Source organism: Mustela nigripes, chromosome 7 (genome assembly GCF_022355385.1).
Source record: "Mustela nigripes isolate SB6536 chromosome 7, MUSNIG.SB6536, whole genome shotgun sequence".
NCBI classification, from domain to species: Eukaryota; Metazoa; Chordata; class Mammalia; order Carnivora; family Mustelidae; genus Mustela; species Mustela nigripes.
The window spans coordinates 118,980,945-119,005,414 of NC_081563.1; the positions used below are offsets into that span (position 1 = coordinate 118,980,945).

Here is a 24,470-nt window from a genome sequence, read left to right on the forward strand (position 1 = left end):
CCCGCTGAGCAAAGAGCCCGATGCGGGGCTCGATCCCAGGACCCTGAGATCATGACCTGAGCCGAAGGCAGCGGCTTAATCCACTGAGCCACCCAGGCGCCCCAATTTAATTTTTCTAAAGAGCTGTATTTAGCAATGAATTTGCAAAACTTTTGCTAAATTTAAAGATTTTATTTATTTATTTTTAGAAAGGGAGAGTGAGAGCAGGCAGAGGAACAGAAGGGGAGCAAGAGGAAGGGGTAAAGAATCCCAAACAGGCTCTACCCTGAGCCTGGAGCCCTATGTGGTGCTCAATTCTATGACCCCAAGATCATGACCTGAGCTGACATCAAGATGCTCAACTGACTGAGCTACCCAGGCATCCCCCTTGCTAAATTTCCTAAGTGACTCTTGCAAGTCACTATGAGATGGCTTCAGCACCACAGTAGTTGTCTTACTTTGAATTGGAAGAGTTTTTTTTTTTTTTTTTAAGATTTATTTATTTTGGTGGGGGGAAGAGAGGGAGTAGAGGTAAGGGGCACAGGTGGAGGGAGAGAGGGTCTCAAGCAGACTCCACAATGAGTGGGGACCCTGAGATCAGGACCCTGATACCACGCTTAGAGCTGAAACCAAAAGTCCCAGGCTCAACCTTGTGCTCCATTCAGACATTCCGGAAGAGTTTTTTTATGTATTCTGTATCAGCACCATCCAATAGAACTTTCTCTGATATTGGAAATATTCCCTAATTTTGTGCTATCCAAAATGATATCTGGTAGCCACATGTGGCCAATGAGCTTGAAATGTGCGTAGCACCACTGAGGAATGGAGTTTTAAAATTAAAAAAAAAATTTTTAAAAATATTTTATTTATTTATTTGACAGACAGAGATCACAAGTAGGCAGAGAGGCAGACAGAGAGAGAGGGGGAAGCACGCTCCCTGCTGAGCAGAAAGCTTGATGTGGGGCTCCATCCTAGGACCCTCGGGTCATGACCTGAGCCGAAAGCAGAGGCTTTAACCCACTAAGCCACACAGGCACCCCTAAAATTTAAAATTTTAATTAATTTAAACTCAAATTTAGATATCCACGTACAGCTAGTATCTACTTTACTGAATAGCACAGCAGCAGACAGAACTCTCTCTCCCCTATCTGGGTTAATAATATCTGGGATAAAAATAATAAAATTTACCATATTGTGCATATTTTGTATGTCCATAAGAGTTAAAAGCACAGATTACGGGGTCAGCCTGTCTGGGTTCAAATCTTTTAGTTTCTTTTTCTATAAATTGGGAGTAACACAGTACAGGCCTCACACAATGGTGATAAGGAGTAAATCAAATAACGTACTATATAGTCTTACTACACTGTTGCGCTAACCTATAGATGTCCAATAATTGGAGTTAGTTATTATGGAGTTCCTAGATAAGTCGCTTCCTTTTTTTTTTTTTTTTTTTTAAAGATTTTATTTATTTATTTGACAGAGAGAGATCACAAGTAAGCAGAGAGAGAGAGGGAGAAGCAGGGTCCCCACCAAGTGGAGAGCCTGATGCGGGCCTTGATTCCAGGACCCTGAGATCACCACCTGAGCTGAAGGCAAAGGCTTAACCCACTGAGCCACCCAGGCGCCCGTTCTTTCTTTCTTTCTTTTTTTTTTTCCTATTTTTGACCCTCCTCCTTCTGTAACATTGGGCTAGTACGTTCCTCAAAGTTATCTACGTATACAGAAATGCTTTGCAAACCAAAGAAGACATCACTCGCTAGGTCAGTTATTCACAGGTGAAACAATCTTTGGCAGAAATTGCCATAATTTCCTAAAGAGGGAGAAAAAAAAAGAACAAACAAAAAAAGAAAACCCGAACCCTGGAGCACCATTTGCCCTTCCTCCCTGGACCCTTCCCATTCCTTTAAAATTGGCCGGGCTGCCTACAGACGACTGAGTGACGGCACCACCGGCCAATCACCGCGGTCGGCCAATCAGCGGAGGCCCCGTTTCAGGCCCACCCCGAAGCCTCGTCCAATCGCGTACTGGGAGCACCCGGATTAGGACGGTTGCGAGGCGGCCGGTTCCAAGTGGTCCAGGTCGCGGGGGGAGGGAGGCGGGCCCGTAGGTGAGGACGGCGTCGCCCTTTCGCGCGGGAACTGGAATTTGGGCCGCGGCCTGCTGGGACCGGGTCGACCCAGTGGGGCGGCGGAGACTGACCTGTGCCTAGATCCCATCCCAGCACGCGCAGCCTGCCGCGAGTCCCTGACGTCCCCTCCGGCGCGCCCTTGGAGCCACTTCCCCGAGCGGAAGTCAGCCTGCGGCTCGGGCCCTGGTGGTGGGACCTGCTCGGAGGAATGGCGTCGCCGGGTGAGGCGTTGTGCATGGCTCGACGACGGGGCCCCGCGGCCGGCACGCCTTGGCGAGTGGGCCGTAGCCCGCGGGAGGCTAGTGCTCGCCACTCGGAAGCCGGCCACGCGGGAGCCTCTTCCCCTGTGGGGCAGGGGCATGGGCTCGGGCTCCGGCTCTTTTGGGGTCGAGTGTGTGACGGAGGGCCGGCGAGCGGGTGGGACTGCGGGCGAGTGGAGGTGGGGTAGGTGCTAGTGCGGCGCGGAGCTACGGGTGCCCCGGAGGCCCAGCCGGGGACTGCGGTTAACCTTACGTGTGGCTTCACTCATTCATTTGACTCGCGGAGTCTCCGGGGCCGGGCGGCCTACGAGTGAGCTTTTGGCCACGTCGATCGTGGCCTCCTTTTTAATAAAAAGGAGCAAGAAAATCACTCACGTCTCTGGGAGCTTAGAGTATAAATTCTGAAGTTAGATTCTCCTGGTGCAAACTTGTAGTGTGCCAAGTATTCGTTCTGTGATCCGGTCCAAGTTCCTTAACCCCTCTGCACCTCAGTTTCTGATCTGTAAACTAGATTAGTCACATTTTCTGCGGCATAAGTTGCTGTATTAAATGAGCTGAGTCCCGTGCATAGTTGAGAATAGTGCACGGCGCTACGCAAGCATCAATAAAGTTAACTGCATTGCTAGTTGTGGAGCGGGCACTGTGCACGATGGACCCTCATGTAGTCTCACCGCGGCGTGGGGAATGTGTACGATTAGGTACGTTTGACAGACAGGAAGACAAAATTTCAGAGAAAAATAACTTGCCCAAGATAGCAGTGAATAAGACAGTGGGTCATTGCTCCATTTTTGGAAAAGTTGAGGGTAATAGAGTGGTTAAAAGCAAACTGTATTCAAACGCCCTGCATTTTGATTGTCAGTCATGTGTCTTAGGGAGGTAACTTCTAGTAGAGTCTCAATTTCTTGGTATGTAAACTACACTCACTTGGATGTTGTGAAAATTTAATGACTCATTGCATGCCAGCTACTTAGCATAGTATGGGCATACCCCCCCCCACACACATGTTAAGTGCGCAGTTTTAGCCAAAAATGTTGTCGCTATTAAATCGAGGTGGGAGGATTAGAATTCTGACACAGATGCTGTGTTAGGGGAATTTATAGTCTATCTGGGGGAAATGCCAGTTGTCATTTACTAAATCTTAATCTATTGAGTTACATGCATGTACACAAGGCACTGGAATTCAGCATTTGTATCTTGGCTCCTCTTTCTTACATTTTTCTCTTCTTTAGCAGTTTTGGCTTTGACTTTGAATTCTAGCCAGACTCTGACCACTTCTCATCTCTACTGCTGTCACTCTGGCTGTGACCACATCATCTTTTTTACTTGCATTATTCCTAACTGGTGACCCTCTTCAGGTTCTTTCTCCTGCCTAGTCTCAACACAGTTTTGTTTATTCTCAACACAATGTTCCTGTTAAATTGTAAGTCATATCACTCCTCTTCTCAAAACTTTCTGTTGGGTCCCATCTCAGTAAAGCGAGAGTCCCTACAGAGGTTTAAAAGGCCCTTCATATTTTGCCTCTGCTATCTCTGTTGCCTCTTCCATACTTTTCACCCTTTGCTTATGCCACTCTAGCTGTACTTTACTCTTTGCTAATGTCAAAGAATACCATATATACAGAGTCTTTGCACTTGCTTTTCTTCTTGGGATAGTTTCCCCCCAAATATCTTTGTGACACTCCCTTCTTTTCCCTCAGGTCTACACACAATCACTTTATTTCTTAGTTAGATCGTCATAGACTACCATATTTAAAATCATTCTGGGGTGCCTGGGTGGCTCAGTCTGTTAGTCATCTGCCTTTGGCTTAGATCATGTTCCCAGGGTCTTGCAATTAAGCCCCGAGTTGGGCTCCCCACTTCGTAGAGAGCCCGCTTCTCCCTCTCCCTTTGCTTCTCCCACCCTTGTGTGTGTTCTCTCTCTAAATAAATAAATAAAATCTTAAAAAAAATAAAGTGTAGCTTTTCTCAGATCTCTTCTGTGCTTTATTTTTCTCCATAGCACTTTTCACCTTGTAACATGATAATGATTTTATTTTTTTTTTAAAGATTTTATTTATTTATTTAACACAGAGAGATCACAAGTAGGCAGAGAGACAGGCAGAGAGAGAGGAGGAAGTAGGCTCCCTGCTGAGCAGAGAGCCCAATGTGGGACTCGATCCCAGGACCCTGGGATCATGACCTGAGCCGAAGGCAGAGGCTTTAACCCACTGAGCTACCCAGGCGCCCCATATAATGATTTTTTTTTTAAAGACTTTATTTGCAAGAGCACAAGAGAGAGTACAAGAGATGGCACGAGAGGGAAGTAGGGCAGAAGGAGAGCAAAGAAGAGGCTCTGTTGAACAGGGAGCCCGATCGGGGTTCAATCCCAGGATCCCAAGATCATGACCTGAGCTGAAGGCAGAGGCTTATCCTACTGAACTACCCAGGTGCCCCTACTTTATTATTTATTTATTTATTTATTTAGCTTTTAAAAAAAAAAGAAAGAAAAAGATTTTACTTATTTATTTATTTGACAGACAGAGATCACAAGTAGGCAGAGAGAGGAGGAAACAGGTTTTCTGCTGAGCAGACCCTGATGTGGGGCTCTATCCCAGGATCCTGGGGCCATGACCTGAGCCGAAGGCAGAGGCTTTAACTGACTGAGCCATCAAGGCACACCCCCCTGCTTTATTTTTAATATAAAAAATAGTTCTTAGTAAGCATTCAATAAATATTTTATAATTGAATACTGTACACTATAGATACCTTTCTAGTGTTTTAAAAAGAACTTCCACATTCTTTAGATAATTTAACCCATACAAGGATTTAAATAGAACTAGCCTTCATAGAAGAACAATTCTGAGGTACCGGTAATATAGCCATTGTTTCTACAACAATCTCCCCAAAAATAGTGGAGTGTAAACTGTATAGTTAGATTTGAGTTTGAGTCCAAGATCGTTTGTAAGGTACTGATGTTCTCAGTTATCTTATTTGTAAAAGAGATATAATGATGCCTTTTTTTTTTTTTTTTTAAAGTAATCTGCCCAACGTGGGGCTTGAATTCCCACTGCAAGATCAAGAGTCACATGCTCCACCGACGGAGCCCGGCAAGCTCCCCCTTATAATGCCTTTCTTGAGGGATTCTAGTTCAAACTAAATTTGACACTGTGAGCAGAGGATTTAGTACCATTACCATTAGTCTTGCAATTACAGTAGTGCTCCCTTATCTGCAGGGCTCACTTTCCAAGATCCTCAGTAGATGCCTAAAACTGCAGATAGTACTGAACACTTAAATATATTGTGTTTTTTTCCTATACGTACATAACTATGATAAAATTTAATTTATAAATTAGGCACAGTAAGAGATTGACAATGATAACTAATAATGAAAGAACAATTAGAGCAAGATATTGTAATAAAACTCGTGAATGTGGTTTCTTTTTTTGTTTGTTTTTTTGTTTTTAAAGATTTTATTTATTTATTTGACAGAGAGAGAGAGATCACAAGTAGGCAGAGAGGCAGGCAGAGAGAGAGGGGAAGCAGACTCTGCTGAGCAGAGAGCCTGATGCGGGGCTCGATCCCAGGACCCTGAGACCATGATCTGAGCCGAAGGCAGAGGCTTAACCCACTGAGCCACATAGGCGCCCCCTGAATGTGGTTTCTTAAAACATCTTGTACTGTACTCACCCTTCTTGATAATAGAGGCCTATGTGATAAAATGTCTGCATGATGAGATGAAGTAAGGTGAATGACGTAGGCATTGTGATGTAGCATTAGGCCACTACTGACCTGACCTGACAATACTGGACCAGGGCTGAACGTGGGTAACTGAAACCATGGAGTATGGATAAGGTGGGTGGTTGGGGGGAGGTGGTGGTGGATACTGTTGTGTTAATTGGATGGCAGTCAATTGATGAAGCAGCCCAGAGGATGTACCACTCATAACTGGTTCCTGTCTCCTAGAGCATCATAGACAAGGATTAATTTTTCTTTCCACTTACTTAGCAAATATTAATTCAGTACTACTACATGCCAAGGAATGTTTAATACTTAGAAATACTGGAATGTGTTGAAGAAACTCTCTCCTCTTGGAGCTTACAGTTTAGCAAAGGAATCAGACATTACACTATGAATTATAGTTCTGAAATAGACTACATAGAAGTTCAGGTTGCTGTGCATGAATATAGCAACAACAATAGTGATGGTAATAGAAGTACCTAACATATAGCTCTTGTTACAAGCCTCTCGCTGTTCTAAGATCTTCCTCTGTTAACTCATGTAATCCTCATTACACCCCTGAGGTGGGTACTGTTATTATCCCACTTTACACTTGAGGAAATCGAGGTCAGACTGGCCACATTGTAACTGCCAAAGCCATATTGCTAATAAACGGCAGAACTAGGATTTATTTATTTTCAAAGTATGTATGTATTTATTTATTTAGAGAGCGTGCAAGCAGGCTTCATATCCAGTGCAGAGTGTAGAGAGGGGCTCAGTCTCAACCCCAAGATCATGACCTGAGCCAAAACCAAGAGTTGACACTGAACTGACTGACTGAGCCACCGGGACATCCAGGCAAAGCTAGTATTAAAACCTGGCCTCAGAGGTCACATTCTTTAGTACTTCGTAGTACTGGTGACCTAACCCAAGGAAGGGCTGTTGGGGAGACTTCTTGAGGAAGAGATACTTGAACTGAAATCAGAGAGTAAAAAAAACAGTTGAAAGTTGAAGTAAGGGAAAGCATGAAAAAGTTCTGGGTAGCGTACAACATGACTTGTTAGAGGACCAGAGAAGGGTCCAGAGAGCCACAGATGGAGGAAAGAGTAAGTAAATGAAGAAATCTGGTGAGAGGCAGGTGCCTCTAAGACAGAGGCATAGGAGTTACAAACGTATTTGAAATCAGAATGGCATGCTGGGTCCTGTGCTTTAGCGACACAGGCTACTGGGAGGACTGTCCTTCAGATGGATGAAGACAGTGCCCGCCATTTTCCCAGGACTTCTCTCCCAGTTAAACCTCCCATTTGCCTTCCCCTTTCTTACATGCTTTGGTTCCCGGACCTTGATGCACACCATCGTTGGAACCGTTTATAGAACTTTGGAATCATTTGGATTGTGTTTAATAGTCATTTCCCCCCAAGGTTCAAGCACTGTCTTCCTGTTGGCCCTGACAATCATAGCCAGCACCCAGGCTCTGACGCCCACTCACTACCTCACCAAGGCAGATGTGGAGAGACTGAAAGCCTCACTGGATCGCCCTTTCACAAGTTTGGAATCTGCTTTCTACTCTATCGTGGGACTCAGCAGCCTAGGTGCCCAGGTGCCAGATGTAAAGGTAAGGCTACTTTTGTCTTGGTCTCATCCCTTAACTATGGTCCCTGTGTGTATTTGAGAACTCTTGCTCATTTGAGGATGACCCAAGGCTAATATATAAATACTTAGTTTAGTCTGACAGATGTTCTTCTCTTTTAATGCCTAATGTATGTTTGGGGCCATGCCAGGTGTTTTAGTAGAATATAAAGAAGAGCAAGTCTTAGAAACTTTACTTTTTATTAGCTTAAATTTTGCCTGTAGAATCTATTGATATAGTTCTGAGTGAGACTGTATAGTACCACATATACTTGTTAGGTGCCCTGTATGTGTGACTTATAAATAATAAAGGAGTTCAAGATGGGGGTGTTCATTTTTACTAAACACTGACAGTCACTGTATCAGGCAGTTTTAATATACTCTTTGGACCTTTGATTAGGAAAAGCATCACAACTAAAACGTTTCCTGGATTTAGGAAAAGGTTCAGTCTTTTTTTTTTTTTTTTTTAGAAATTTTATCTATTCATTTGAGAGAGAGAGTGTGAGTGCACACAAGCAGTGGGGAGGAGCAGAGGGAGAGGGAGAAGCAGACTTCCTGCTGAGCAGGGAGCCTGATGTGGGGTTCCCTCCCAGGGCCTTGAGATCATGACCTGAGCTAAAGGCAGATGCTTAACTGACTGAGCCACCCAGGAGTCCTGGAAAATGTTCAATCTTAAGTGAATTTACATTTTATTCATTACAGTAGCATGGACAGCTAGGGCAAAGAAGTTAAGGCCAGGTTTCCTATATAAGCCTTGTGTGTTAGTTTTCTTTTTTTTTTAAAGATTTATTTATTTATTTTAGAGAGTGAGAACGTGAGTGGGGGAAGGGGCAGAGGGAGAGAATCTCAAGTAGACTCCTGTTAAGTGTAGAGCCCATCACTGGGCTCAATCTCTGAGCTGTGGGATCAAAGACCCTGGGATCAAAATCATGAATTGGCCACTTAACTGAGCCACTCAGGTGCCCCTGTGTATTAGTTTTCTATGGCTGCATAACAAGTGACCATACATTTAGTTATTTAAAATAGCACTCATTTATTAGCTAATGGTTCTGTGGTCAGAAGTCCAGGGAGGCTTGGCAGGGCTCCCTAGTTAGTGTCTCAGAAGGTCAGAATGATGGTGTCGAGCAGACTGAGTTCATATCTGGAGGTTCTGGGGAAGAATCTGCTTCAGTCTCTTGTTCAGGTGGTTAACAGAATGCCTGCAGTTCCTTGTGGTTGTAAGTTTGAGATCTCTGTTTTCTTGTGGGCTGTCAGCCAAAGGCTGCTCTCTGTTCCTCATGGCCACCCACTTTTTTTTCTTATGTTGTCCCCTCCCCATTTAAATCAGTAATGACATACTGAGTTCTTACTCTTCAATTCTCTGACCTCTTCTGCTACCAATAGAAGAAAACTTTGCTTTTAAATACTTTTTTCATCTGTATCAGTTTGCATCTCCCCTCTTCCACCCCCAACCAATATCTTTTATTTGTAGAACAAGCCAGATCATTTATCCTGGAGAAGATCCACATTCTGCCTTTTATTAATAGCATCCTCATGCTCTTTGTTTGTGGACTTTTAAAGTTTTTTAAAAAAATTATTTGAAAGAGAGAAAGAGCATGATCTGGGGGAAGGGGCAGAGGGAGAGGGAGAAGCACTCGCCCCACTCAGCAGGGAGCCCAATGTGGAGCTCATCCCAGGACCCCAGCATCATGACCTGAGCTGAAGGCAGACACTTAGCCTCCTGAGCCATCTAGGTGCCCCTCATGCTGTTTTTGAACATACTTCCTATCTTCTATAGTCCTATAAACTGATGGTTAGCTCTTTTTTTTTTTTTTTAAGATTTTATTTATTTACTTGACAAAGATCACAAGTAGGCAGAGAGGCAGAGAAAGCGAGAGATAGAGAGAGAGAGGGAAGCAGGCTCACCGCCGAGCAGAGAGCCCGATGCGGGGCTCGATCCCAGGACCCTGAGATCATGACCTGAGCCGAAGGCAGAGGCTTAACCCACTGAGCCACCCAGGCGCCCCTGATGGTTAGCTCTTGAAGCTTAATTAGATTCAGGTCAGTTTTCTTGGCAGAAGTATTTTGTAGGTGGTGATGTGTACTTCCTGTCATTGGTGCATGATATCTGGTTATTTCACTTTTAGTTATGATAAAGTAGGATCAGTAGATTTGGGTATTGTTAGATTAACCTATCTCTTGTAAACAGTGTACAGTAGGGACTTGGTTTTTTGTTTTTTGTTTTCATCCAGTCTGACAATCTCTATCTTTTAATTGGGGAGTTTAGTTTATTGATATAACTATACTGTTGGGTTGAAGTCTACTATCTTGTTATTTGTTTTTTATTTGTCTGACTATTTTTTTCCTCCTTCTTTTCTGTCTTAGATTGAATAATTTTTTATTATTTTGTTTGATATCTCCTGTTGGTTTTAGCTCTACTTATTTTTTTAGTAGTTGCTCTAGAGATTGTAACATGCATTTGAATTTATCACAGTGTACTTTGAATCCTTACTTCACCATGTCACAGTAATGAAAGCACCTTATAAGAGTATATTTCTATTTAAATTCCCATCATTTCACACTTTTTACTTTCTTTTAAGTATCACAACCTTATACTGTCTGTTGTCCAGTATCTTCATATATTTTTTCAGTTTTATAGTTATTTATGGGAGGAGGGTAAGTTCAATACCTTTAATTCTGTCATGGCCAGAATTGGTAGCCCCAGGTAATGTTTTGCAATCCATGGCAGTTGCTATTCTTTCTTTTCTTTTTCTTTTTTGAAGTGTAGTTGACATAGAATAACAGTTGTTACTATTTTTGATGCCCAGAATGTCCCATTTTGACGAGTGGGCCGTAATGTCTTTCTGTGTGTGTTTTTTGTTTGTTTTTATGTGATAAAATGTCTTAGGCTTAGTTTTACATTTCCTGTTCCAGACTAGAATCAGTAATTGCTACTGATTTGTTGAATGCCTTGTATATGCTGGGTACAGTGGTTATGTTAACTTGAGTTAATTGTCTTAATTCTATGTGGTCAGAAATATTATCCTGTAATAGAGGAGGAAATGGAAGCTCAGAGAGGTTAATAATTTGCCCGATATCTGCCAGCCATCATCTGAATACCATATGGCAGAACTGTTGACAAACTATGGCCTCCAGAGTCAAATCCAGCTTAAAGCCCGTTTTTGTAAATAAAGTTTTATTGAAACATAGCCAAGCCCACTCACTTATATATTGATTGTGGCTGCTTTTGCACTTTGGTGCTAGAGTCGACTAGTTACTTAAGAGACTGGCCCCCAAAACCTAAAACATTTACTCTGTGGTCCTTTGCAGAAAATTTGCTAACCCTTGCTGTGCTATGATGCTTTGTGAGGTCCACACTCATTCAGGTTTCTTCCTGATAGTTGTTTCTTGTTTCTGCCTGCTGTTTCCTTCCTGTGTTTGACTATATTAAGGAAACGGACTTTTCCTTGTGATTGCCCTGTTATAAATCCTGTAAGAATGTACCTTCTTAGTAAAATTAGTTTCACTCCAAAGAGTGCAAGCATCAGTGCTAGTGAACCCAAGTTTGTTTTTAAAGATTTTATTTGTTTATTGGAGAGAGAGAGAGTGCAGAGCAGATGAGTGAGAGAGAGAGCGAGCAAGCGAGCGAAAGAGTAAGAGAGGGCATGAGCCTGGACAGGGGAGAGAGAGAGGCAAATTCCCCACTTAGCAGGGAGCCTGATGTGGGCTCGATCCCAGGCTCCTGGGATCATGACCTGAGCGGAAGGCAGATGCTTACCTGACAGCCACCCAGGCACCCCTTGCCCAAGTTTTTGATTCTGGTTCCATTTCTCTGTAAAAGGGGAGATATGATGCCTTCCTCACTGGATCATTATAAAGATAAAGGGAAATCATATTATGCCAAGTAAGTGATTGGACCCCAAAAGGCCCTTTAAGTGGTAGTTATTATCATCACCAATATTTAAAAAGTTTTGCCTCTATTTATAATCTATTCACGTGAGTTCAGATAATGCCTGGCGCAGAGACTGAAATGTACAGGAGGCTGCAGTGTCTGTTGGCGGGGGGGACACCTGGCGAAGAGAGAAAACTGGGAGACACAGAGTAGAGCAGCCTTGACTCATAGAGGTTTTATATGGTGAGGTATAAGAGATAAAATTGGAATATTAGGTCAAGGTTGAATTTTGGTGGATTTGAATGCAGGAAGAGCGGTTTCTACTGGTCATTTTCAAGCTTCCATGAACTGTAGGATTCAGTTCCATGAACTGTAGATTCAGGAGGGATCATGGAGGAGTGAGCCGCTCTCACATTAGTTAGAACAATACCTTTTTCTCTGTCTTCATGATTGGGAGTTCCATGGATTTAGGTTGAACACATACTCCTAGAGGTATCCCCGCGGATGTCCTGAATTTGAAGAGACATTGATCAGGGCTGAAGATACAGACTGAAGCTATCCAGACAACTGCACACTACACTGTGGTCAGGGTATTGCATGATTGCATGATTGGGCCAGCTGTGGCTTTAGGTTTATAAAACAGATTTTAAAGTCAGACTTCACAACCGAGTGACATGTGCAGCTTACTGAACTTTCCAGAATCTGTTTTTCTCATCTGTAAGATAGAGATAATAATACTAATAGTCCGCTCACAGGTGATGCGTGTTAGGGTAGTTAGCATGGTGCTGGCATATCGTGAGTATGTACTAGTTTTAGCTCTCAGCTCTTCTCTATAGTAATAAGGGTTATTGTACATTGATTGACATTTTTCCTCAAACTGTCCTCCCCACTGCTTGATGTGTAATAAACACAGGGTGTTCAACAAATAGTTGTTGAATGAATTGTAAACATTAGCATATTAGAAGTGCAAGCTCTCAGATGTGCCTGTTGATTAGAAAATAAATGGGCGAATCACATACTTCACTCTTAAGTCGCTTATGGAGCGTGCTGTGGTGATTGTGTAATGTTTGTGTTATAAGCAATGGAAGGAAGAGAGTTGTATGGAAGTTTCAAGTGATCGAATTGCCTTATTGGATGTGCACACTAAACAAATCCATGGAGGACAGTCTCCATTACTACCACTTCTGTGTGGTGGAACGTGTCCTGCTCCGTTGTTGCTTTCAGCTGAGCAGAGGGAACTCCGATCCTGCTAGGGGCACTGAACTGGTTGTTCTCACAGATAGGTTCTCAGGGGAGATTTTGGTTATTCTACCACAGAGATTTTAGCAGCAAAACCAAGAGGAATGGTGCTTAATTAGAAGATGAGGATAGAAAGCAGTTCTAGGAACAGCAGAGTGTGGGATGAGAGTTGATTTTAGGTGTTATGAAGAGTGAACATCTTTCATTTTAATAGTCAGGTACTGTACACGTGTATTTAAAAACCATAAGCACATGAGAATGGTGATTTTATAGATATATTGCTTAGCTTTCTGCAAGATTTAAGAACAGTGGTGGGAGTTTTGTATTCATTTTACTGAAAGTTTGAAGTAAATAGGATATATACTATGGCAAAAATTGTGATGTAGTATTCGAGCGACTGCAATCTGTGAACTTTAGGCGCTGTAACAGGTTGTCAATGATACACTTTCCCTGTTGGTAAAACGGGGTGGTGAACCCCTTACAGGGTTGTTGTGAGGACTAAATGAGATGATAAGGATAAAGTGCTTAGCTCAGTGCCTGGTACCTGGTGAGTGCTTAGGAAGGTCAGTATATTGTACCATTCAACAAGGGCTGAGTATGTGCCGAGGGCCAGGTACTCAGCTGGTTGCTGGGCATAGGAGGCAGTCAGACATTTCTTCCAGCAGTAGTAATTTATGGAGTACCTCTGTGTGCCAGACATTATGCTAAGTGCAGAGAAGACAGCAGCTCATTATCTAGTGAAAGGCAGGGGCCATGATAGTGAGACCAGGTACTCCGTGCAAAGGGACACCTAGTGTGTGGAGAGTCCCAGACACACGTGTGTGAGAGTCCAGCAGAGGGAGCAGTGCTCACCCAGTCTGCCAAGGAAGCTCACTATAAGCCCTGGCCTTGTGCAGGGGGTTGTGGTCTGTATTGGCTATGGCACAGTTTAGTCAGTCACTCAGTAGATACTTAGTGAATTTCTGCTCTGTGCTAGGCGCTGGGGATTCAGTGTTGAACAGTGAGAGAGAGCCTCTGCCCTCTTGGAATGTATAGTCCAATAGTGGAGTTTGGCATTGGTCATATAATCAAATAGATGTATGAATATTTGTAACAATGCTAAATTTTATGAAGGTGAGATAGATGGTGTTATAAATAGGGGACTTTGACCTGGTCAGGGATGGCTTTCCCAAAGAAATCTCTGAACCTAAATCTCACTCTGTATCCTCCTAAGTTACAGCATCTTGAGGGCAGGGACTGTATTCATTTTATTTGTCGTGCCTCTCCAGGGCCTAGAGTAGCACCTGGTAGGCACTCAAATAAATAAATAATTTAATTGTCTGTCAAATAAATAAATAAAATCTTAAAAAAAAAAAGAGTAGTTAGGAGATATTAATGGAGGAAATAAGTGAAGGAAGGTATAGTTGATCTGAGTTCTGAAGGGAAAGTAGAAGTTAACCAGGAGACAGGGGAGGGAAGGAACTTCAGGCAGTGGGAATGGCAGGCGCAAAGGTCCTGTGCAGGCAGGGAGCAGATTACATTTGAGAGACTGAGAGGAGGCAGCATGTGGAGTGGACCATGGGGGAGAGAGAGAGAGAGGGAAGAGTGGAGCTTGGGGGGAAAGTGGGGGTTAAATCTCAGTGCCTTCGCAGCCACAGGAAAATGTTTGCTTTTTCCTAAAGAGCAGTTGATTTTAAGCAGCAATTATCAGGATCCATTTTCATTTTGGAGAGGTTTCTCTCCTGTTCTGTAGAGGACAGACTTTGGCAGGGGAATATGGGGCAGGACTGAATGCAGAAACGGTACAAAAGATAACACCCAGACTTCCAACTTCTGCTGCACAAGTGGGTGGTTGGGCCATTCTGTAAGATAGAAACACAGAAGGAGAATTAGGTTTGTGTGGGCAGGATCATGGGTTTGGTCTTAAACATGTTGAGCTTGAAGTGCTTTTGAGTTATTTCAGTGGCCATTGAGAGAAGTCTGACCCGGGAGTACAGCTCTGAGACGGTCTGCGCAGGGGTTCTGTAGAAGCCATGGGAATGAATGAGATTGCCTTGGGAGAGAGAGAATGGATGAGAAGTGGGCCGAGGAGTTTAAAAACTCCAGTGTTGAATGGTCAGGTAGAAGAGGATGAAACTAAGGAGCAGCTGGACAAGAGCCAGGAGAGTGCAGGGGAATCCTGGAGGGGAAGGGAGGGAATATTTCAGGATGAAGATGTGATCAGTTCTGTCCAGTGTTGAGGGAGGGAGCTTTTCCAATTTGGAGATTCACTGGTAGAGAAAGAAGGTAGTAGGTTGGGGGTGTGGGGTGTGGGGAGAAGGATCAAGGAAAGCTTATTTTAAAAGAAGTCTTGAGTTTTTTTTTTTTTTAATATTTTATTTATTTATTTATTTGTCAGAGAGAGAGAGAGCATGCGCACACACACCCGGGTGAGAACACACAAGTGGGCAGAGTGGCAGGCAGAGGCCTAGAGAGAAGTAGGTTCCCTGCTGAGCAAGGACCCCAATGCTGGACTTGATCCCAGGACCCTGGGATCATGACCTGAGCTGAAGGCAGTGGCATAACCGACTGAGCCACCCAGGTGTCCCTGGAGTTTTGTTAGTATGTCTCCCTTGAAAGGGAGAAGTTGAACTGACAAGGTGAATGGGCTTCCAGATGGAGAGAAGAGCCTGTACTAAACCTGGAGGCTTAACTGTGCTTGTTGGGTGTTGGGGGGCAGTGGGTTGGTTTTCCGGGGCAGCTGGAGCAGAGGCGTGGGGAGAAGGGTGGTAAGAAGTGCATATGAAAAAGGTGGGCCCAGTTACAAAGGCCCTGTTGTGGGGGCTCTCATCTGGGTATGCTTCGACAGCACGATGCCATAACAGAGTCTGGCGAGAATACAGAGCGTGGTGTGAGAGAGTAGTTGGGAGGGATGCCTGGGTGGCTCAGTGGGTTAAACCTCTGCCTTCGGCTCAGGTCATGATCTCAGGATCCTGGGATTGAGCCCCGCATCAGGCTCTCTGCTCGGCAGGGAGCCTCCTTCCTCCTCTCTCTCTGCCTGCCTCTCTGCCTACTTGTGATCTCTGTCTGTCAAATAAATAAATAAAATCTTAAAAAAAAAAAAAAGAGTAGTTGGGAGATATTAATGGAGGAAATAAGGGAGAGGTAAGCATAGCTGGGAGATTTTGCTGTCTTTTCTTGGCTCCTGATTCTGTTCGGGGAACTGGAGGGAAGCATGGGTAGAGAAAAGCACTGATGTACTTTTAGACGTTTAGATAATTGGAGTCTCAACAGAGGGCACAGAAAGGTGGATTTGGGGGGGTGATTTGCAGACGTCAGTTGGGAAGATGAATCTGGAATGGGGACAGCTGAAGTCAAAGTTAGAGTGGCCAGCTGAGGCCTCAGCCCTGGGTGGGCTTACTGAGCCTCCAGGGTGTGTCTCCTGGGGCCTTCTCTCCCTTCTGCTGCTGCTTTTAAAACCAAATTGACATTGGGAGCTTGGAAGCCACTGACTGCTTGTACTGTTTACCTTGATTTGCCTGGGTGAAGATTTAGAATTGGCATGTTACTGGTTTTCTACCAGCACAAATCAGAGGTTGTACAGCTCAGACAGTGGAGCCAGGCTGCCTGGGTTTGAATTCTAGCTCCTCCATTAAGAGCTGAGTGACCTTGGATAAGTCACTCTGGCTCTCTGATGCCTCAGTTTTCTTGTCTATAAACTTAAGATAATAGGAGGACCTAATGCATAATGAGAATGCACATAAAGCACTTAGAACAGCGTTGACACAGTTTAGGTCCTCAAAAAGGGGTAGCAATGGCCATAATCCCTGTTTGGGGTATCAGATGCTGTTATTCTATCGTTGAAGCACCAGATGGCGACAAAGCACATGTCTTAAGCTTACCCAGGGTCTGCTGAGGGATTCCTTGTTTTCTTTAAACCCCTAATTTGTGCAGTGTGAAGTATTCCTTTCTTTGATCTTTCTTTCCTTTCTTTCTTTCTTCTTTTAAGATTTTATTTATTTATTTGTCAGAGAGAGAGAGAAAGAGAGCACAAGCATGGGGAGCAGAGGGGAGAGGGAGAACAGGCTCCTTGCTGAGCAGGGAGCCTTCCAATGCGGGACTTGATCCCAGGACCCTGGGATCATGACTCAAGCTGAAGGCATACACTTAACCGTCCGAGTCATCTAGGTGTCCCTCTTTGGTTTCTTTCAAACTTTTGGTTGAAACTCATTTGTTTTGAGACTGCTATTTAAATTTTACTCATAAAATTAAAAAATAGGTTTTTGGTTAGAGTAGCACATGTACACAGTTAAACATCAGATAATACAGCACAGCAGTTAGTAGAAAGCAGGAACCTATTACATACATGGCCCACCTTGCCCTAGACCCTGTCCTACTCCTCAGAAGCACCCACTTTTAACTATTTCGTTGCCATTTAATTATGAATAGGTAGATTTTATGTTACCTCAGCCAGAATATTTAGTGATAGAACTATTAAATAATAGGTCTTTGAGTTTGATACAGTAAGAATAGTATCGGTTTTATAATGTGCCTCCTTTGTGGCAGACGCTGTGATTGGGGTTCATCAAAGTCTTTGCTCTTAGGTAAGTGGTTGTAAGGGGAGGTAGTTAGTGCCATATGGTAAGTGCTTTGGGGGAGCACTCTGGAGGGAAGGCACCTGGCCTAACTTGAATGAGCAGAGATGCGGATAGGAGCTGGTTTGGCAGAGGTAGGGACGACGGACACATGCTTCCAGCGGTGGGAATAGCTGAGATCCATCAGTTCAGGGACCTTGTCCCTGTGTCTTTGGGTCACCACAGTAGGCAGGAGGGCAAGATTTGGGAATTCGAGGTGGGTGGTGTAGTGATAAAGCTGGCACTGAAAATGAATGTCAGTCATGAGGGCATTTTATGCTGTATCAGAAACTTGGAATCTTGTTCTGAGGATAATAAGGAATTACCCAAAGGTTTTGACAGCAAAGTAACATGGTTGCATTTGTATTTTGTCAAAGATTACCCTTGAGCGGTCAGTATGCAGAATGGACTATGTGATTTGAGACCAGTTAGGAGATGATTGTAACAATCTAGGTGAGAGATGACAAGTGCCTGAAATAAGGCAGTGAGAGAGGCCAGAGGGTGGGGATTAGGTTTGAAAAATGAGAAGGGAGGTAAGCTCACTAGGCCTGTAGGGTAAGGGAAAAGTCAAGAATGATTCCTAGGTTTCTGCCTCAGGTAGTTGGGTACGTGGTGATGCCTATACATAAGCTGGAAAGCCCATATGAACAAATGGAAGGTTTCAAGCTCATTTTAGATGTGTTAAACCTGACTTAGCTTTGGAGACATCTTAGTGGAGACCCCAGTACATTTAGAATCAGAGGAGACACTTAGCTTTGTCACCTTCACCAGGTAACTTACTACTCCGAGCCTCAGTTTCTTTTTCTGTTAAATGGGAATGATAATATCTACCATAGGGTTCTTAGGTGTTCATTAAAAGGAAGAACATCATAAACTTCCAGCACAGATTATGGCCAGAGCAGGTGGTCAGTGGAAGTGGTTTCTTTCCTTTTTTTCTAGGGTTCGGAAGGACTAAAGTACTTGAGGTTTGTTGCTTTTGGCATGAACTCAGCAGTTTTGTGTAATACAATGTCCTATGGAAAATACCAACTTAAAACATGAACTCTTGCATAGCTCATATTTTAAGCCATCACAGATTGCTTAGAATTTTGTCATCAAAAAGCATGTATACTTTCCCAGTCTCTGTGTATATCACCACTTACCACTGACTTTCCACCCCTATTTAGAAAGCGTGCACCTTCATTAAGTCAAACCTTGATCCAGGCAATGTGGATTCCCTTTTCTATGCTGCCCAGTCCAGCCAGGCCCTCTCGGGGTGCGTGGTGAGTCTAGCTTCTACTTTTATATTTACTTTTAAACCATAAAATGTTTTTTTAAAGAGGGAGGGTTGTGTCAGATTAATTTTTTTTTTTAACAATGAGCATCCATTAGTGTGGGTGGAAGTTCCATTCTTTTGATTTTATTTTTCTCAAGAAAATGGAGTTTACTTTTTCCCCATGTCTTCACTTTTTGTGCCTTTTAAATAACTTTCTCCTATATTGCCTCTCTTCTGGGAAACCTTGATTTTTCTTTCCATCTTCCTTGAATGTTTAAAAATGTTCAAAGTAAAGGAAGAGTGCCCCTCATACCAGAGTTCTGGAAATCCAATTTATCGAACAGAGGGGACCCATATAAGTAGACCAGTGACTTGCCAGAATCTTTTCAAAGTCGTGCGGCATTCCTACAGACACTGAATTCTGGCGTCTGAGGAGCCGAGCGGGAAAGATCGTGCGCCGCCGGGTGGTGTGACTTGGGCGGTCCCTCCCCGTGTTGTTTGCCACAGACTCCAGCACCTGTTCTAAAACTGTGTTTGCCAATCCTTTCTTAGATCTCTATTTCAAATGAGACCAAAGATCTGCTCCTGGCAGCTGTCAGCGAAGACTCATCTGTTACCCAAATCTACCATGCTGTGGCCGCCCTCAGCGGCTTTGGCCTTCCCTTGGCTTCCCAAGAAGCACTCAGCGCCCTTACCGCTCGCCTCAGCAAGGAGGAGACCGTGTTAGCGTAAGTTGTTGTGTCGAGTGCGTCTCAGGCTTCATTTGTGGTGGAGACTGTTCATCCACTGGCTCAGCAAGTCTTTTCTGGACACCTCGTATGAGCCATGGGCTCTGCCGAGCACCGCAGATGCGGGTATTGAACTGAGGCAGGCAAGATCCCTGTCCTGATGGGCTCACCTGGACACCGTGTTCTTCACAACACTGAGGCAGAGCATGAACTCACTGCCCTCAAAAGACAGAATTGCTTTTGAGGTGAGAGGCTGCAGCCAGGGTTAGGAGATGACTGAGGGAGTGTGAGGCCAGCGAGCCATGTACGTCCTGTTGAGCACGGTGAGCTGTTGGCACTGGGGGCTTTGCACCGGAAGAGGGCTTACGGGATCCCTTGAAGTTGTGAGACAGCATCTGGTGGGAGACATGGGTGCTCAGAGCGGGGAGCATTCTAGGAATCAGACTCTACTACTCTGCAAAAGGCTTGGGTGGAGAAGCACCTTATAGGAAAAGAACTCAGCAATTTTCCTCTTCGTTTCGAACATAAATGTTGTAACTGACTTGAGGAGGTTGACCAAACTTGAGAGTAACAGTATATGTAGTTTTCTCCTTTAACACCGAAACTCCTCATTTAAAACGGTCTATGTATTTTTTTGTTTGTTTGTGTCCCCCCTTCATTTGCAACCCCCCAAAAAGGGTGGAGCATGTCTGGCCTCTTGTTAATTATTTAGCAAGAGTTTGGGGACACTGATTCCCTGTTGCAGAATAGTTCAGTTGTTTCCCAGCTTTTTGCACATCGGGGTGGGATTGTTTTGGCTAAGTAAGATCAAAATGTTTCTAAACTGGAAGCTTTGTTAAGGACAGGGCTCCTAGTCAGTTACATTCTCTGTGTCATTTATACCCTATTCATTTTCATATGGTCAGTCATCAGTGACTTTGGGGCTACTTTTCCTAAGGCTGATGTTTTGTATACATTTTGCCCAGTACTTGACCCTGCTGTCCTTCAGTTTTAGGTCACATTAATTTGGTCTCTCATAATCTCTTGGGGAAGATCCCCAAGGATCCCCAGTGAGATCCCTAGTCTCGTGTCATGATTTCACTGTCAGTGCCTCAATCTGATGACACCTTCTACAACAGAATCTTTTCCATTTCCCTCCAAGCAAAAAAGAAAGTCATCATCCTCAAAATCCCAGAACAGGAAAAAATACAAAGAGAGTATATCCATTTTGGAGTTAGTTAGCTAGTTAATTAGTTAATATGAATAGCAGCTCTGTTCCTTACTTGCTGTGTGACTTTGGGTTAGTTAGCCTCCCTGAGCCTCATCTGTAAAAGGTGGACCAATAATCCTTACATCGTAGAATAGTGACAGGATTAAATGAGATAATGCATGTGAAGAATCTCGTGCAGTGCCTGGTTCTTAGTGGGCATACAACGAAAGCTCCTCCCCCTCTTAAGCACTTCTTTCCTACGTCCCTTTCTTAGGAAGCTGGTTACTTCCTTGGTTGTACTGTAGTCATTTCTATATTAGATTGTAAACTTCTTTATTTATGGGACTCACACATTGGTGCTTGGTAGGTACCCCACAAAGAGTGAGTAAAGGCTGAAACTGTACTTTGATGTTTCTAGTCTCTTGAAGAAAGCCTGCAGGTAGAAAGAGGACATGCTTGGGATTGAAAGAACTGTGTTCAGATCCAAATCCTTCTACTTAATACCTCTGCAACCATGAGCAGGCTGTTTAATTGCCCTACACCTCAGTGTTTTCATGTGTAAAATGGGGACAGTGATAGTTTTCTCCTAGGATTATTGTGAAGATCAAACTAGCAGGATGCCTTGTATGCCTTGTATAACATTACTACCAACTTGCCCTTGCCCTGTTTAAGGAAATCCGATATAAATTAGGACTTCTAAATGGGCCTTCTGCATTTAAGTGGACTTATTCTAGGATATGAATGTTCAGAAACTTGTCTAGAATGGAGAAAAAAACCTGCAGGTTTGAATGAACCATCTGAAAAGATGCCATTGTGGTCTCTCATAACCTAATTTCTTTTAAAGCATCTGCTGTATATTAGCAAGATAAGATCAGCTTTCTTAGGGTTTGAATACAGTATTCCAGAGGGAAAGAAATTACTGACTGGAGAGTAAGTAATTAAAGCCAGTGACAAAACTTTTCAAAAGCTAAGTGGATTAATTTTATTCTTAAAAACTTCTGAAGTTGTTACCAGCATGACATTCACTCGTTCTAAAGAGAAAAACGATATCTTAATTGAAAAGTTCTTTCCTGGCTGTCTTAGCAGCCTTTTGTGGGCTCAGCATTTATCACGGGCAGATGTGGGATTTTTATCTTGTTTGGAAGTTCAGATTTCATTTTCTCTAGTGCACTTTAACAACAAGCTTCCCATAGGAGACTTTGAATGTTTGGGGCTTCCCTGCCCACGAACTGTAACTGCTCTGTTTTCTAGCTTGTCACCTTAGTGGGATTAGTTTTCCACAGAGGGAATCTAAATGGTTATGATCTCAATGGAAGCAGACAGATTCTCTCTCCATTGCCCATCATGATGACTTAATGGACAAGTGGTGGTTTTACAGAAAAGCCCTGTCACCTCTTGGGAAATAAGGGATCGTTCTGGGGTTGAGCAGCTTTTGCTTAACCACTGGGGGTCCTCTGCTTTCTCCATTCCATCCGGAAAACCACCATTTCTATTTTCCAAGTTATCTGCACTAAGAGAGTAGAATCTAATTAAAAAAATCTTACGTGTGTGCACCTACCACATTCTACCTGTAAAGTTTATCTTACAGAAATATATTCATCAGTGGGTGCAGCTACATGAACAAGCCATAAAAAGGATGACGTACTGATTACACGCCACAACAAAGTGAGCCTTGAACACATGAGGCGAAGGGAAAGGAGCCAGACGCAGGTTACATAGTGTATGATCCCATTTATATGAGTTGTCCAGAGTAGGTAAATCCATAGACCCAGATGCAGATTGGGGGTTCCAGGAGCTGTGCCCATTAAGCTAGGAAGAAGCTGCTCAATGGCTTCAGGGTTTTCTTTTGAAAACAGAAACATTTTGGAACTACACGGAGGTGGTGAGATAGATACATACTAAATACCACTGCATTGTTCACTTTTCAAATGGTTAATTTTCTTTTTTTTTTCTTTTTAAAGATTTTATTTATTTATTTGACAGACAGAGATCACAATTAGTCAGAGAGGCAAGCAGAGAGAGAGGAGGAAGCAGGCTCCCTGCTGAGCAGAGAGCCCAATGCGGGGCTCGATCCCAGGACCCTGGGATCATGACCTGAGCAGAAGGCAGAGGCTTTAACCCACTGAGCCACCCAGGAGCCCTTCAAATGGTTAATTTTCTGATGTAAATTTCAGTTCAATTTAAAAATAGACCAGTGAATGAGGCTTGGTGCAGCACTGTATGACATGGTACAACAAAAATGTGTGTCCACAAGAGAGTCAAGGAGTAAACTGTGGTACATCCAAGCAGTAGAGTACTATGTACTGGTTCATAAGAGTGACGGATGTCTATATGTACCGATACTGAAAGACATACACATCATATTATTAAGTTAATAAGTTGGAAAAGGCTTATCTTTAGGGTAGGTGTTAAAGGAATTTTATTTTTGACAAATACATGCTTTTATAATCAGGAATAAGTGGTAGGGAAAGAAAAAGAGAATAAATTCTGGATTCAGAACCAAATTTCTTTTATCTTATTTAATGCCTGAAGGGTGAGTGATTTTTCAGGTCTCCCAGCAGGGCGAGGATGGAATGAGTATTGGAGCAGTCAGCACGTGTCTAGTGACAGTTTCCTGTTCATAGCACGTGGATCTGGATTCAGAAAAGTTGCTCCAAATTCTACCCAACAGTCTGCAAATGTGGATTCCATAATATTTCTTCGATCATAGAGTGAGAAAAGTGGAAAGTTTCCAGGCAGCTAAGTTCTGCCTAGCACAGTGCTTTGTGCAACTCGGAGCTGCCAGATACCCTCGATCCGCTTGGATTCTGTTCTCCCGAAGGAGCCGAACTCTTCTAAACCTAAGCGGGTCTTATTCAGTGTTTGGTATGCGAAGCCACTAGGAACAAAACGGATTTCCAGAAAGGGTGAACTTGCTCTCTGTCTCTTCTCTAAGTGCCCACATTTACTAAGTGCCCACAGTACTTACTTCAGGTCATGTTGCCTGGATTGCCTTTTCCTGCTGTTAGGATCTTTGTAATGTAGCAGCCTTTCCCAACTGGATTGTAATTAAGCTCCTTAGCAGCTGAGACAGTCTTATACTTCTTAAGAACAGGAGAGGGATATTCCTGAAAGCATCACATTTCGAGCAGGAGTGAGCAGGTGAATGGAGGTAAGACTGGACATTCACTTTTATCTTCCAGAACAGTCCAGGCTCTGCAGACGGCATCCCACCTGTCCCAGCATGCTGACTTGAGGAGCATCGTGGAGGAGATTGAGGTGTGAATTTTATTTCGCCAAATGAATTTCCCAACTCCTGTCTTTGAAACCTTTTAAAAGAGTCTTGCAGATAGACATGCATAGCTTATTTTGGCCAGTAATGTTTCTTTTCACACCCATGCCACACTTCCATTCTTTGTATGAGAGCAATATGTCCTGGGGGATATTCGCTAGGGTAGGATAGTTACACCGTCCATTAGGTAACAGTTTACTTTGCCAGCCCTTTGTCAGTACGGGTTCATAGTCCACAGATTTTAGAGCCTAACAAACCTGAAATTTAGGCATTTTTTTCTGCTACTTAGTTCTTTGTAATCTCGGACAAATTATTTCATGTCTGAGCCACGATTCCTTATATGGTGTTGTAAGAACAAGTGAGGTTCTAAAGTACCTGATTCCCTCTTGTGGACGACATAGTCCGTGATGACAGGCAGTCCACCCGGTGTCCTCACTGGGTGCCCCACAGGCATGTTTGCTGCCTTATCTTGTTGCCCAGGAGAGGAGCATGTCTCTGTCCATCCTTTAGAGCACTGAATGAGAAAGAGCAGTACTCTGCTATGTAGATTGTATCTACCTCAGCATCTTGTTTGACAGAGTACTCCAGATTTAATGTGTTTCTCCAGATTTAGAGATTTAGAGTGAAATTTCTC

At 43.5% G+C, this 24,470-nt stretch overlaps 2 protein-coding genes across 3 annotated transcripts in view; one reads left to right on the forward strand and one right to left on the reverse strand.

Moving 5' to 3' along the window:
• The window catches only part of MROH8 (maestro heat like repeat family member 8), a 60,620-nt gene extending 56,085 nt beyond the window's left edge, over window positions 1-4,535 (reverse strand). The window contains exon 1 of the mRNA XM_059406971.1: window positions 2,179-4,535. Within this exon, the coding sequence (XP_059262954.1) occupies window positions 2,179-2,468 (290 nt within the window). The 5' untranslated portion in view covers window positions 2,469-4,535. The remainder of the gene's footprint in view (window positions 1-2,178) is intronic.
• Window positions 2,246-24,470, forward strand: part of RPN2 (ribophorin II) — a 56,692-nt gene continuing 34,467 nt past the window's right edge. For both annotated transcript variants that reach the window (XM_059406969.1, XM_059406970.1), the window contains exons 1-5: window positions 2,246-2,328; window positions 7,484-7,677; window positions 18,560-18,655; window positions 19,201-19,376; window positions 23,748-23,823. In XM_059406969.1, the coding sequence (XP_059262952.1) occupies window positions 2,316-2,328; window positions 7,484-7,677; window positions 18,560-18,655; window positions 19,201-19,376; window positions 23,748-23,823 (555 nt within the window). In that variant the 5' untranslated portion in view covers window positions 2,246-2,315. The remainder of the gene's footprint in view (window positions 2,329-7,483; window positions 7,678-18,559; window positions 18,656-19,200; window positions 19,377-23,747; window positions 23,824-24,470) is intronic.